Source organism: Myotis myotis, unplaced genomic scaffold (genome assembly GCF_014108235.1).
Source record: "Myotis myotis isolate mMyoMyo1 unplaced genomic scaffold, mMyoMyo1.p scaffold_m19_p_4, whole genome shotgun sequence".
NCBI classification, from domain to species: Eukaryota; Metazoa; Chordata; class Mammalia; order Chiroptera; family Vespertilionidae; genus Myotis; species Myotis myotis.
Genome location: NW_023416346.1, coordinates 16546942 through 16563514, shown reverse-complemented (window position 1 = coordinate 16563514; position 16573 = coordinate 16546942). Strand labels below are relative to the sequence as shown.

Here is a 16573-nt window from a genome sequence, read left to right as displayed (position 1 = left end):
CATATCAATTACCTTCCCTTTTCTTGTAAGAAATGGGATGTTAAAGAGAGCTGTTTAATTAACTAGCTGGAAAACAGCCAGTATGTGGCAAACTTGAATGAAAAGATTCTGTCTTGTCCTAACATTTATTAGCTATGTGTACCTGGGCATGAGGATTCATAAGTGTAGTCATTAAGAGCATGATTTTTGGAATAGAGAAGCCTGGGCATCAATCCAACTCTATCACACACTATCTGCTTGACTTTGTGCAACTCACCTAATATCTCTAAGTCTTGGATTTCTCACCAATAAACTAAGATAAACCAGTTTTGTCCAATTCTTAGGAGTATTGTGAGAATCAAATGAAGATTGCATATAAGAAAATGCTTTTAAAACCATAAGCACTACACAAAGGCTGGTTATTCATCCTTATGGCCCTTTAAGATATTAACTTCAGTTTGGCTTTGATGTCTATAGGGATCTGCTAGGAACTAGAATGAATGTCCTTATGGCCCCTCAAAGGCATCCACTGATTTGAACAACCTTTCCTCCCCTCTGAGATCTGACAAGTTTTAAACCAGACGTCCCAGGAAGAAAGGCCAAATTGCCAATGACACTGTACCAAGTCCTCCAGAAAAATTACATTTATTTATTCATTTACTTATTTATTTATTTTACATGTCTTTAAAAAATAGTTTTTCTTCTAAGGCAGTGGTGCTCAACCTGTGGGTCACGACCCCTTTGGGGGTTGAATGACCCTTTCACAGGGGTCGCCTAAGACCATCCTGAATATCAGATATTTACATTATAATTCATAACAGTAGCAAAATTACAGTTATGAAGTAGCAACGAAAATAATTTTATGGTTGGGGGTCACCACAGCAAGAGGAACTGTATTAAAGGGTCGCGGCATTAGGAAGGTTGAGAACCACTTTTCTAAGGTCTGATGTGAGTGGAGAGTTGAGTCATGCCTTTTTATTATTGTTTTTATTTTTGCTTTCTGAGCTCTCACTCTGAAGGAAGGCTGTATTCACCTTGGTTTTCTCTCAGGAGCTCCCCCTGAATGGGAAATAGTCATTTGAAGGTGACATTGGACTGTGGAATGTTCCAGAACAGTGTTTAAATTGGGTGCAGTGTTTTGTACTTAGTGTCTGCATAAACATATGTGTTACAATACATTCTTTTACAGCTGTATATCAATAATATGGATGGGCCCAGCTGGTATGTCTCAGCAGTTGAGTGTTGACCTATGAACAAGGAGGTCACAGTTTGATTCAGTCAGGCACATGGCCTGGTTGTGGGCTCCATCCCCAGTAGGGGGTATGCAGAAGGCAGCTGATCAATGTTTCTCATCAATGATGTTTTTATCTCCCTCTCCCTTCCTCTCTGAAATCAATAAAAATATATTTAAAAAATAAAATAATATGATTGGGATGTGAGGGCTACATGATGTCAATTAGCCAGCTGACTGACTTTTTACTCTTCAGATGCTGCTTTTAGCATTATATATATATATATATATATATATATATATATATATATATATATATACACACACACATACCAACCATGGCCTTTATTCCTATATAACACTTATTGAATTACCATTTTAAGCAAGTCATTTAGGGCTAGTAATGATGCTGTGATGAGTCACTGGGTTTTGGTGGGACAGTGGCATGATCCAGTAGACACAGTTCTTAGGAGTTCATAGGTGTAAAGTTCTTTGCACATATTAACCTCATAGCTCTGAAATTTCAGTTTTCTTTTTTTTCAGTTTTCCTTTTGGTCAAAATTTTCTTCTTATGTTTCTCAGGATTAAAAGAACCCATGAAAATGAGGGGTTAAACCTGGAATCAATTTTCACTTACAGCTGAGATGCAGTTATTGATGTTGTGCTTGCAGTTCAATAAAAGATCTAAAGATACAGACTTAGTGCTTCTCTTTCAATATAAGCAGCCTAATCAGTCTCAAATGTTTTTTAACAAAGAAATTGTATTGACAGGTATATTAAAATTTCTGTCCTTAAAAGTTTTAAGCTATCCACAATTTGACCTATTCCAAAGGCTTCTAGAATGTATGTTGACCACACTTCAGAGCTCCTTCAAGTACATATTCATAGAACCTGGTAAACATCTGCTTAATATTCCATTGAATGTTATCATGATGCTTGATTTACACAGTTCTAAGCATGTAGTCTATTATTATACTCTGGTGGCAGGATGGCCTATGATGCCTAGGTTCTGAGGCCAGGTTAGATCTTGGCATGGCTCTCTTATGCCTTAATAATCTGATTGGCATTCGAAGCAACAGACTTTAGAAGCATAACAATCATAAAAATATATATTTTTAGAAACTGCCTTTAGGGCATTTTAATATTTATACTGTCTTATTAATTTGAATTAGACCAACATCTTAGATGACTTTATTTAGTCCAGTTAGAAGTTTGGACAATGGACACTATGGCTGGAAATGTTAAGGTAGTGACCAGGCCCAACTAAAGGATTCTAGATAAAGCTTGGAGTGATATGTTGGTTCTTTAAAAACAACTGAACAATTTGCTTTGAGCACAAAGTTATTCTAATGAGTTGTGTCTGAATACATTGTTGTAGGTAGCTTCGATGTATGCAGTTTTATTGAAACCAAGCTTGTCTCTTTTTCTGGCTCAGGATTGTCCTGATACCCCTAGAAAAGTGCACTTAATTGCAAGTGAAAGCATTTTACTGCATATATGTGAACATTTAAAATAGATGCTAGTATCAGAGCTGCACCCCAAAGATGTTAACATTCACAGGAAAAGTGTGTCTTTTTAGCTCTTCCCCTACACTTCTTAATTTTATTTGTCTGGTGATTACTAATTACCTCATACAAATACCTCAAACAAACAGCTTGCTTTTAAACTAGTTTCTTGATTTTGGTTTTATAGTTCATTTAATTTTGTTTTTTTGTTTGTTTGTTTTTCTGGTTACTGTTGGGAAAGCTCACAGGCTAGGTCAGTGATGGCGAACCTTTTGAGCTCGGCGTATCAGCATTTTGAAAAACCCTAACTTAACTCTGGTGCCGTGTCACATAGAGAAAATTTTTGATATTTGAAACAATAGTAAAACAAAGATGTATATTTTTTGTATTTATTTTATATATTTAAATGCCATTTAACAAAGAAAAATCAACCAAAAAATGAGTTCGCGTGTCACCTCTGACACGCGTGTCATAGGTTTGCCATCGCTGGGCTAGGTTGTTATTTGATAATTGCAAATGAGATAAATTCTATGGTAGCAGAAAAATCAGAATATTCTGGAAGCTTTGAGATGTGTTCCTTATACCTGTGATGCATGTTGTACTTTGTAAACATAGGAGCCAATTTAAATTCAAGCCCACTTTTATGTTTAAAGTTTACTAGTGAAAAATATGCAATAAATTTTACTCCTGCTATCAACTGGCTTTTTTGAAGCTGACATGCTGCAGTGAATTCATTTGTTGTGACAACAGAGATCCTTCCCTGTTGTAATTGTTCCTATTTTTTAGCCACAGTTCTCCCTCCTCATGCTCAACAAGTTGTTACCTCCCCAAGGTTTCCCTGCATTTCCATTTACAGAAAAGCTGGGGAAGGCCTCTTCAGTAATGTTAATATGGCATACACAGCAAGAGAAATCAGCCTGTCAGAGCTATATAGAAACAGCAGATTGATTAGGATGAAACCAGGTGCAAAATAACTTTGATAGAGTCTTTTAATGTAAACAGTTTATCTGTCATTGCTTTTCATTGAAACCCCCCGCAAAATGATGGAGTTTGGCTGTTAAAGCTGAAGAATGTAGCTGAGTAAAGTAATTATATTGTCATACTCTATCCAGCAAATAGAGAATGAGTGGATATTTTAATTTATTCATTGAGGACAGGAAAGTAAATAGGATAACATATAAGGTTAATAGAATAACACTGGCCTTCATATTCATAAGATCGTGTTCCCTATTTGGCTGCATTAGCATAGAGACTAAAGAAATATGAAACTTCTTAGGGCTCATGCAATGTGATTTTTAAAATGCTCTAGGTAAGTCTGTGTCTGTTTAGAAACATGCATACTGATTTTTTCATTGTCACTGGTATTCTACTTTTAGTACCAAATATTTTTATTTGTAACTCCATAGATTGCCTTTGTATTGTAAACTAAAAAATATGCTTTGAGCACACAGAGATATAGAGAAGCACAATGTTGTACATGTTGTGCTCTTTATAACTGATGACCAGATACTAGCTAATGCTCACTGCAATTTGTGAATTATTCATCTATGAGAATTTTGCTATTTTGATTTGCTTAACACTTCTCACAGTGATATTAATTCAGATATTGGTGAGGGTGTGCTGCTTCCACCAAGAACTAACAGAAACTGAAGTGGATATAATCTGTTACTTGAGAACAGATAGCTCTCAGGTAGAACAGAAATGACCACAGCCTTTTTTTCAACAAAGAACACATGCACATATCTGGCTCTGTACAGAATATCACAGGGAGAAGAGCAGCCACCCCTGGGAAACTGGGAATCACTAAACTGATTTGAATTGAAGTACTGGAAGGAAAAGGCATCAGCATATTCCCTTTGTCACTGCCCTTGGGTTCAAGGAAGTGGCTAGACATCATTGGCCCTCTCTCCACTCTTCATCACCCCAATTTGGATCTAAATCCATGGCTGAAGCCTGGAGGTTCTGTCTTGGAGTTATTAGCAGCTAAATAACCTCAGGCAATGTACCATATGTACCTACATTTAATAGAAGTTTCCAAGTCTTGAGTTTAATCAGGGTTCTAGCATATAGTGGAGCAACATGAACATCTTTAGTGAAAGCTGTGTAATAAAGCACTTTGCCAAACTGAAAATGTGAGATTTTGAAAGTTATGTTCTGGCTTTGAAAATTTTACTAGGGCTTTGGTTTAAGGCACAAGGAATGCTTTACTCGGTCCCCAGAATATCTTCCACCTGCCGAAAAAGCTACCAGGCAGGCTACAAACAACCAGGGCCTTGACTTTAATGGAAAACAGAATCGGTTTTATTATTAAGCAGCTATATTATTTTTTTGTATTTATTTAGCAAAATCAAAGGGCATAAGTATACGCATTATAAATAACAGAAGAGGTGTTCACATTTGAGATTAGCTACCAATCCAATGTTAACTATTCAAAATTCAAGTGGATGGGCAGATAAAAGCAACAGACACTCCCAAAATGCATGGGATAACAACGTATTTCTCAGAATTATCTCATAGGGACCTTTGGAATATTAGATATAAACATTTAAAACATGTTAATAAATCTTGTTTCTTCCTAATGGAGGTGGATTCAGATTCCATATTAAACCTTGAATCATGTTTGTATACATATATGTATATATATATATATATATATATATATATATATATATACATATATAATATATATATAATATATATATATATATATATATATATATATATATATATATATATATATTGCCAAGTAATGGGGAAATGCATCATTAGGTGATTTCCTCATTGTGCTAATGTTTAAGGACCATGATGACCAAAACAACACAATATTAAATCAAGCACAAGGAAAAATGGTGCAGTCAAGAGATGCTGTATGTATAAGGCTGCTGTGAGCAGAATACAGTATACTGTTTTACAGTAATGCTTTTTTTTATAAGTAGAGAGTACACTCAAAAATAGTTAAAAAACTATAATATAGTAAATACATAACCCAGTAACATAATTCTCTATTATTATTATCACGTATCTGTACAGTGCATGATTGTATTACTGTTCTTTTAAATGACTGGCAGCACAGTAGGTTTGTTTAAACAAGCATCACCACAAACATGTGAGTAATATGTTGTGCTACAATGTTACAATGGCTATGAGGTCACTAGAGGATAAGAATTTTTCAGCTCAATTATAATCTTACTAGTGTCCTGGTGCACAAAATTCATGCACATTAAAAGGGAATTAATTAGAGGAAATATTTTAATATTGCTATTTGCCCTTTCTCTATAATAGAAGTATCAGAGATGATAGAAAATTAGTAAAATGTATATGAAAATCTCCCTCCTGTCAGAGTCTGGGGCATGCCGCAGGACTCAGAGTCAAGTCCCTGCTCATCCGCACACACCTTGAAATCGCGTGAAACCCAGACCCGACTACCACCCCCCCATCAAGCCCCACCAGGCAGGAGGCGCAGCCTCAGGATCCCAGCCCCAGTGCCTGGGTGAGGGGCACAGCCTCAGGTCCCACGGCCCCAGCACTGGGATCAGGGCATAGCCTCAGGTCCCCCATCCCGGCCTCAGGTGCCCTGGTCCTAGTGCAAGGGTGCAAGGGTGCAAGGGTGCAAGGGTGCAAGGGTGCAAGGGCATGAGGGCGTGATGACCATTTGCATATTAGCTCTTTATTATATAGGACTAGTGACCCAGTGCACAAAATTCGTGCATATTAAAAGGGGATTAATTAGAGGAAATATTTTAATATTGCTATTTGCCCTTTCTCTATAATAGAAGTGTCAGAGATGAAAGAAAATTAGTAAAATGTATATGAAAATCTTACTCCTGTCAGAGTCTGGGGTGCACCCTGGGACCCAGAGCCAAGTCCCCACCCACCCATGTGTGCCTCAAAATCGCATGAGACCCAGACCCAGCCGGCCCCCCCTCATTGGGCTAGATCCAGACCTGGCCAGTCCCACCCTTGTCAAGCCCCACTGGGTGGGGGGGCACAGCCTCCGGTCCCCTAGCCTGGCACCAGGGCAAGGGGCACGGCCTGAGGTCCCCTGGGCTGGCACCTGTTTTTCTCTTATTATATAGGATAGGATGCCATCATTGACTTAACTGTTGTTAAGTGCTGCAAGCATGACTGTATACTTAAATAGTTGTGTGTGTTTTAAAATATAGGATACCAGACTTTAAAATGACCATGCAGAGTCTTTACTCCAGCTTCCTAATTTTGCCAGTAAGAACCCTGAGGCACAGTGTCAGTTAGTATTTGGTATTATAAGATAAAACAAAGCATATTTTAGTCTCTGCCCCTCTTCTTGGCATGGAGCTCTGAAAACCCTCATAATTTCCTAAGTGATAAGAACATTAAGAGCACCTTTTGTTTTAATATTTGGTCTGGACCCAAGTTGCTAATGCAAGATATTGAATCCCATGGAAATGCCTGGGTGATAGGAATGTCTTTTTTTTTTTTTTTTTTTCCTAATGAGGCAACTCTTGGTAGGCTTCTAGATGGGAGCTGTTCACCAGAAAAACAAGCCATGGTTAGAAGCTTGGAACATTCAGCCCTATTTCTCCCCCTTCCCACTTCTCTAGAGAGGGGAGAGGGGCTGAAAATTAAATTCTTATGTTAGTAAGCCTCCATAAAATTTCTGATAGTATGGGGTTTGGAGAGCTTTCAAGTTGGCAAACACATCCACAACTGGAATGGTAGAGAAGTTCTTATGCTTGGGACCCTCCCCAGACTTCATACTATATACCTCTTCATCTGGCATCTGGCTATTCGTCTGTATCCTTTTCCATATCCTGTAATAAACTGGTAAACACAAATAACTGTTTTCCTGAGTTCTGTGACCCACTCTAAACAAGTATTTGAACCTGAGAAGGGGACTATGGGAACCTCTTATTTATAGTCCACAAGTCTGAGGTACAGGTGACAGCTTGTACTGAAACCGGCAACTCAGTGGGACTGAGCACTTAACCTATAGGATCTGATATCCCCGGGTATACTAGTATAGTGTTAGAATTGAGTTAAATTGTAGGACTCTCAGCTGGTGTTGCAGAAAATTTCTTGGTAAGGGAAAAAATCCTCATACATCTGGTATCAAAAGTGTTCTGAGTGTGATAGTGGTGTGAGAGTGAGGAGAAACACATGTGAAAGACTACTGTGTTTTCTACTACAAGCATATGGATAAATATGAATGTATAGTAGTCCCTCTTATCTGAGGGGTTACATTCTAAAACCCCCAGTGGATGCCTGAAACCATTGATAGTACCAAATGCTATGTATACTATGTTTTGTCCCTATACATATATACCTGTGATAAAGTTTAATTTGTTAATTTGGAATGATCAAAATCCTATACAACAAAAGCCCAGTGACCAAATGGTGGAACAACCAGAACAACCAGTCGACCAGTCGCTATGATGCACACTGACCACCAGGGGGCAGACACTCCATGCAGACAGTGCGTTCCCACAGTGGGAGCAGCTGCTCAGAGGGCAGGTCCACATCCGCTCGGCTGATCTGGATGAGCAGCGCTCCCGCATTGGGCCAATCCCCACAGGCCACACCTCCCGCCAGTGCACAAATCCCATGCACTGGGCCTCAACAGCATCAGCTTCTTCGTTTCAACATTCTTTACCAGGATAGGTATTAATATCCTAAGTACATGTGAGACATGACTTGGGTCAGCCAGAAACATATTTCTCATTTTTACCTGTTACCTCACTCTAGTTTTCTCACTTTCTACCACTTTCCAATTTCAACCTTAGGTACAGATGTTGAGAAAATGGTTTTTGTATATAAAGACAAAGAAAGAGTCCAGTGTCCAAATATTAATGGGTATTTATGTAGCAGTAGAACCTGAGACTTAATAGAGGAGGACTTGGATCTCCAACACTAATGTCTAAACTTGGGAAGTGTTTTATTTAAAAAAAAATCATTTCAAGGTGTATTGAGTTGTTGTTATGCATAGAAGGGTTCAGCATGCTTCTGCACTGGTCATCCAAAACAAGTCCAATGTTATATTATAAATCGTCTCTGTTACAAGCTATTACCTCTGCTTTCTAATTTACAGCAGTATGCTCTTCTTTTCTTAGCCCTCACCCATGTCCAAGATTAACAATTAAAAAGGTCTCCAACTGGATACTTTTTTAAGGATCTGAAGAACCCTGAGGTTGTCAAACTGCTGCTTTAGTATTCCCCATATTAAATATTTTTCTATAGCCTCAAAGAGTCTAGGCAAGTACAAGTTTGGTTCTGATTACATAATTATGCTACAAAAGTATGAAAAAAAATCATCACTAAAACCTCCAGGTGCTTAAACAGTTTGATAGACTGTAGCCATTCTACCATCAGCACCCCCAGCTGTGTTGCTTAGAAACATTTTAATTCCAGAAGTATTGAAAGAGGTGCAATCCCTGTGGAGAGGGAAATAGAAATCAGAAGGCTGCTGACAGATGATCTGAGTTGTTTCTTCTAATATACTGTGAAGATCACTAGCTCTTTTCATGAATGGTAAATGGACTTTGCACAGATCAATGGCTTCAGCAATAAACTGGAACCAGGCTCCATGTCTGAGGCAATGAAGTCCAAGAGGCCCAGAGATTTTCTCATCTCAATGATTTGGTGTATTAAAGGTTCCACAGGAGGACAATGATCTGAGCATTTGGTCATCCCTTGCCTTCTTGTAATGTCTGCTAATAAAAATGATTTTAGAAATGATACTTTAGCCTTTTTGTAGCCATGCAGGTGCAGCCAGGTGTCAGTAGTAATGCAGGATAAGTGGCTCCCTACCACAGACTTTAAAACACAAGATATGCCAATGACCATACCCTCTGCATCTACCACCTTTCCTGACATAAAAACCAAAGGAAGCCCACATGGGGGAAGATTAGAATGAAAGGCTGGAAGAGGAGAATCCACTTGTGAATGTAAGTGCTACTCCTATGGACACGGCTGAACTTTCCAGGCAGCCCTGACAATACCTGCCTGTCTGAAAGATGTACTTAGGCATGTAACCATGTTACCTGGGAGAGGAAAATTGCTTTCTGTGTCTACAGTCTGCTTATCTCCAGCAGCCGGCTTCAACTAGCCCCTTATCTTTCTGAAGAACATTTGATATTGTTTATTGTTTTGGTAACTAGTTGCAAAGGTTATGCTTGCTAATGTTCTCTAATTGCATTTTTCCTTCTGTTTACAGGCTGTTGAAAAGGCAAAACCTAAGAATAATCCTGTGAAGTAAGTTATTTTTTTATTAGTTGGAAATTTTAATTTTAATGGACTCCATGCATGTGAAAAAATAAAGTCAAAAAAGAGACCTTGGATTTTGAGTTAATCTCCATTCATGACAATTTAAAAACAACAGAAAACACACACACAAAGAAAAATACCTCCAATAATTCAGGACCGGCCTTTGTTTTTTCCTGTCGTCTTTATCCCGAAGTGCCCTAAGTTGTGCCCAGTTTACAAAAATTAGTATGTGCCATCCATGAGTAGTTTCCAAATACTATTATAACCATATTCAATGCATAGTACTTTGAGTCTTTGGGTTTTGCACATGCTAAAAAGCTTACATTTTTAATTGCAAATCTTGGAACAATTACAGAGATGTAAATAGCTTGAAAATGTGCCAAGTGATTTCCAGCCATGACGGGGAGGTTCAGCACCTTGGCATCAAGGCCTCATGACTCTGTTAATGAAAAGCTCATGTGCTGTATTTAACTAAAAGTTTTTCTAGCTAACAATTATTTCTAAGGCATTCTATGGTATACTCTTAAATTATAAACAAGGTGCATGGCAGTCTTTTAAATATAGTACATCTTAGACATCCTGTTTCTTCCAGAAGGGAGACTTTCAGATTAAGAAGGGTGTACGTCTTGTCAGTAAGGTTTGTGACATCTGATTGCAGTGTTATGTTTCATACCAGTCCTCCTAGTCATGTGGCCTAGAGAAGATCTGCTATATTTGCTGGGTTACTATAGGTCTGGTAATATCACATCCTTAGGAACTATGTGTTAATTTATCTCAGCTAACTTCCATTATAGTGGGTATCCGATGTAGAAATGAGGAGTGCATTTATTTTTAGTAGTTTCTGGGAGAATGAATCAGGTAATGCCAATGACAAGAAGGCTGCTTGTGTTTTGCAAAATATTTAACTTTTTCAAGTCACTAGGGTGGTGTTTAGCATACCATTAAATGTAAATTCTAATTCTTTTTCCAAAAGGTTTGATATACTTTGTTTTCAAGTTGAATTTTTATTAGGCCACAGAATATTCCTTGTTGGGCTTCTGTAGCCTCTGGGACATCTGTTGTCTAGAAATGTATTATGCTGTAACCATCCTCTGGAAGTAGTTTTAGATGCTGCATTTTTCTATGGGTGTTCGGTTGTGGATTAAATCTTCTCTGCATCCTGATTTCTTTTCTATCTATGCCCAGAAGTTATGGACTCACCTGTGAGTCCATAACAGGTGAGCTTCATGAATTAGAGCATGGTGCTAATGAGGCCAAGGCCAGGACTGTAGTCCCTGAGTGAGCCATAGGTGATCTTTCCTTTGGTCTGACTGCACTTTGGTCTATCCACATGCAGATGTGTGCCCCAGATCACAAGGAATGGGACAAGTGCTGGGGGCGTGTAAATATAAATATAGGCCCTCGATGGGACAAACACCTCCAAGTTCAAGCCCTCTCAATAGGAAGTGAGTCCCAACCTCCATCTTGGCATACATAAGACTGCCCATTGTTAGTGTGTAGAGCTGCATTAGATCATACTTTAGTGGCTAGAAAGTAGGACTAGTTTTCTCCCTGCTCCTTGTGAGGATTTAACCCTACAGATAATTATATTTTTATGAGCTCTTATTAATTTACAGTGTGACTTTAATGTCTAGCACTTTAAGGAATATTCTAAAAGGGAAACAGGAAAACTAAAAGAGCCAAATAATTAGTAATACAATAGGGAGATTTATACTTTTAAATATATTTGACAATCTGCTTAGTAATAAGCCTACATCACAGTCATCTGGTAGAGGCTTAGAATTATCTTCTAATTTAATAAGATACTGTTCTCAGTGTGAGTTTGGGTGTCCTGTTGCACTGGGACTCACAATATCTAACTCACTTGCCTAGCCACAATCATTGGAGCACATTAAGTAGAGAAGTCTCTTCAAGATCTCAACTCAGGGACAGAAATTCCAGAGCCTGGCTCAATTACACAGCCTGACAGCAGAGCAGAAGTGGAGTTTTAAAATGTTTTATGTATAGTGATTCTCATTCCATTTCTGCTGTCTGCCAGAGAATTTCAGTTATACATAGTGCACAGGGACCCTAAATAGAATAAGAGTTCAATACATGTACTCTGAATGAATGAACAAGTAAACAAATTAGACACATCCCAGAAAACAGTCCTTGCAGGAGCCTGGCCTGGATGTTTAATGAGACTGGTGGCTCTACACTAGTGGAGTATCAGATCAGAAGGGCCCATGTGTTCTAACTGACCAAGTTGTTAAGTCTCTTATTCTTGAATCATGCCACATGTAAAATAGTCACATGTTGTTCTGGTTTATTCTAGCTCTTCTGCCTCTGATTAGTTACTGGCTTGATATTTTATGCAAGAATTGACAATAGTGTGGGAAGGCCTGGGGAAGGGGAGGGAGCGGGGTCAAAAAGGGACATCTGTAATACCTTCAACAATAAAGATACAATAAAATAATTAACATTTGACTGTTTAAGCATACAGGATTGCTGGAAAAGTAGAAGTCTAGAGGCATCATTTATAGTTAATGTATGAACACATTGGTGAAGATGATCTTATGTGCGATTGGATGCCATCCTCATGTGCAGTATTTGGTTGATGGTTGAGAAAAAAAATCAAAAGAAGAAGAATATTTTGTGACATGTGAAAATTATATGAAGTTCAACTTTCAGTGTTTACAAAAAAGTTTTATTGGCACACAGCTACATTAATTTGTTTACATACTGCCTGTGGCTCCTTTTGTGCTATAGTAGCAGAGTTGAATAGTTGCAACAGAGATCATACAAAGCAAAAAATATTTACTATGTGTCCCTTTACTGGATAATTTTGCTGACCCCTGCTCTAGTTGGTCAGTTAGAAAATGGCACAGATTTAAAATCTTCCATGACTGTAAAGCTTAAACTAGCAGCCCTTTCTCTTCCTGCACTTTAAAACATTGAGTAGGTATTTACTGAACCCTAATCATTTGTTTTGGAATTTCTGAGGCTGACGTACCATGTAATTCTCATTCAGTGCAGAGATATCACTCTTAAATCACTATCTTTGAAAATTTTTATGGATATAAGATCCATTAACAGGGCAGTGATGCCTCATAAACCAGTGAACACATAGCTAGAGCATACTGCTAGTTTCCCAAGTTGTGTGAAGATGGATATATTGCAAAAGGTATATGTATTTTCTAAAATTCTGTTGTTTCCCATGATCTAACTAAGGCTAAGTACATTTTCATTTGAATGATGGTAAATGATTATCCATCTAGTTTGTATATTTTCCTGTCTAAAGGTTGAAATTCCCCTCCCTATTTCTCATCTATTTATTCAGTTTATTTTTAATACCTTCATGGTTACAAGTTTCTTTCATCACCATAGGGAGATTGTAGTACACATTAATTATACTCCATATAAAAAAATTAAATTTATGCTTAGTGAATGTAATCACATAATACACCTGAATACACTAATGACTTTACCTTGAAACATTAAATATTACCGTTGAGAGTAAGAATCAAAATTGAACATTCTTAAGATCAGTTATCAGGGCAAGAGATGCTGGGGTATTTCTCAGTCTATTGGAATCATGCCTGTATCAAAGCTTGGTTAGTATGTTCAAACTGTGGCTCATTAATGTGTCACAGAGACTTTCACTTGGATATTCAGGTTCTACAGCAATTATCTCCAAATATTCACTGTGACAACAGGCCTGAGAGATGTACAGATTTCTTCTACCATATGTGACTCATCACATACATTTAAAAAAGCATTTCTGTTATTAAGACATATGTGATAGTACACTTCTGCAAATGTGAATTGCTCTTGGCTAAAAGCCATGCACTAATAAGTTGAGTTGAATCTAACTGAGGTTGACCTCTATTACCAAAAGAGAGAGGGAAGAGAGAGAAAGAGAGAGGGAGGGAGAGAGAGAGAGAAAGAGAGAGAGCAGTTGTCAAGCATAAAATAAGAATCCACTCTGCTTAGGAAATTACAACTTTTCTTAAGAACAGATCTATTTTATAGCTATTGTGGTTTCATTATTGAAAATGGCAAATAGCCACAAATATTTTCCTGACCATGATTTTGTGAATTATTCATTTATTCACTGAATGAATATTTATTGAGAATCTATGGCATTCCCAGAACTGTGATAGATGATGAAAGAATTAAAAATACATCTGACAGGGCTCTTACCCTCGGGGAGTTTAGAGTCCAGTAAGAGAGATGTAATCAGTTTGCAAAGAACTAAAAACAAAATAGAGATACGTTTGTTAAGTGGGGTACTGATAAGTATGAGGGAAGCTCTAAGGACAAAAAATGCCTCTAGTTATCACTATTGGAGAAGGGGTAGAAGAGCAGGAGACATTTGCACCAGGACTTTGAGACAGTAGTGCTGAAGAGGTAGGCAGTGAAAGGTCAGATTGGAAATCAAGGCTCAGAAGTAGTGGAGGTTTAGGACTCTCAGAGCTTATCCAGTTGAAAGAGATTAGTTTAGTAGAGTCAAATACCATTGAAGTGCTCTAACTTGTTACTGTGAATCATCAATTTATCCCCTAATTTTTAAGTATAAACAGAGTTCATAGACCTAGGTTCTAGTCCTGAATTTAACACTAGTTTGTTGTATGAAATTGGACACATTCTTTCCTTTCTATAGACCCTAGCTAGATACTTTATAAGGTTCTTCTACCTCTTAAAAAACTAAAGCTTGAAATCCTGTTTTATAGTTATTCTTATTTTAGGACATATTTGATGTTAAAGTTTGACATAGATGCATACAAGCACATACATTAAACATTACATATGTAATACATACTAGTATATGTTTATACACAAACATAATGCCTTTTCCCCTTATTTCTGCCTTATATATCTGTGAAATAAAAGACAAGAAGCCACATCATTACAGTTTTAAAGAGCTATATTATATAGAAGATAGTGTGGCTCCAAAGACATGGTTTAGCTTTTTAGATGATCCCTTAGGGCTAAAGGTAATTTTGTTTTTAGAGTCCATATCTCTTGTGAAGCTCTTGGACACAGGCACATCACATATATGTAGAATGTCACTGGGATCACCACATCCTCTCAGAATGATCAGGTGATGGATTCAGTACTGCGTTCCACCAAACACTAGTCTTGTGGGTTGTCTCCTTTAAAAAAAAAAAAAAGGTTCAACACCACAGAGATTTGGTATTACACTATCACCTCTTTTTCCTGCAGCTCTCTTCTGCACATTTGCATAATTCAGGCTCAAATAAGTCTTATAGAAAGAGGTCTGTTTAATTTTGTCTTATACAAGATTTCCCAAATGTGTTTGACCAGAGGACACCTTTATCCAGCATGGTATCTCATGGAACAAAACAAAAATGGATGCTCAAGTCCATGTGAAATAAAATGACCACATAGGGATTTGGACTCATAGATAGTTGTGAGAAACTTAGGGCTGAATAACTTATGTCCAGTCTCTATAAGAGTATTAGAAGTGAGCAGACTATTTAAAAAGTTAATCATGGAAAGGAAAACAATCCCCAAAGTCTGAAATTGTAAAGTATCTCCTGTGTCTCTTTTACATTTGTCATACTCAATGATTTTCCTGAATTACAAATGAAATGAAAAGTAATCCTCAATGATTTTAGGGTACATTTAGGAGTAGGTCCTTCTGAATGAGACCCTTGAAGCCAACAGTCCCCGGTAAGCCTCAGAAGAGCAGTGGGTTAGCCACATGGCCAACTCATTTCAGTGAGGTATCCAGACCAGTATACTCCATCAACAAAAATATAGTCAATCTCTAATCAGCTGTGGCCATTTTAAGGGTAGTTAAAGCAAATATAGGAATAAACCTTCTGTCTAAACAGCTGCATAAAAATAAATTGTGCCTGCCCTAGCCAATTTTGCTCAGTGGATAGAGCATCGGCCTGCAGACTGAAAGGTCCCTGGTTGGATTCTGGTCAAGGGCACATGCCTGGTTTGCGGACTCGATCCCCAGTAGGGGGGTGCAGGAAGCAGCCAATCAATGATCCTCTCTCATCACTGATGTTTCTATCTCTCTCTCCCTCTCCCTTCCTCTCTGATATCAATAAAAATATATATTTATAAAAATAAATAAATAAATAAATAAATAAATAAATAAATAAATACATACATTGTGCCCTTTATGTTGTCCAGATAGCTATATTCAGATGCAGAAAGGTATATCATCTTCACAGCTAATGAAACTTGCACAATTTTCTGGTCACCCTCTATTTTATAGGTAATTGGGGTTACTTTTTAAAGCAACAACATTTATAAAATACCTATTTATTGAGTACTTTATAAAGTATCATGTTACTTTATAATCCTGTTCTCCTTAGCATTTACTGCTTAGACAAGAATGGACAACTCTGTTTAATTCATTTGTGCAAGTCAACTCAGTTTTTAATACGTAAGAATTACACCAAGAATTTTATTTTAATGTTGCCATTCAGCAATCTTTTAGAAAACCTAAAAACTCAGAACCTGATGGAAATTCCAGCAATCCATGCATATGTGTTCTTTTAACAAATGTTAATTTTGTACCTACTATTTGCTAGGCTCAGTTGATAGGGAGATCAATGAGGTGAAGTCTGCCCTGGAGATCCTCACCCTCTATCAGGGA

General features: G+C 37.6%; 1 protein-coding gene across 1 annotated transcript in view; it reads left to right on the top strand.

Moving 5' to 3' along the window:
- The window catches only part of AFF2 (AF4/FMR2 family member 2), a 191105-nt gene that overhangs the window by 79776 nt on the left and 94756 nt on the right, over nt 1-16573 (top strand). Inside the window, exon 5 of the mRNA XM_036305891.1 lies at nt 9905-9942. Within this exon, the coding sequence (XP_036161784.1) occupies nt 9905-9942 (38 nt within the window). The remainder of the gene's footprint in view (nt 1-9904; nt 9943-16573) is intronic.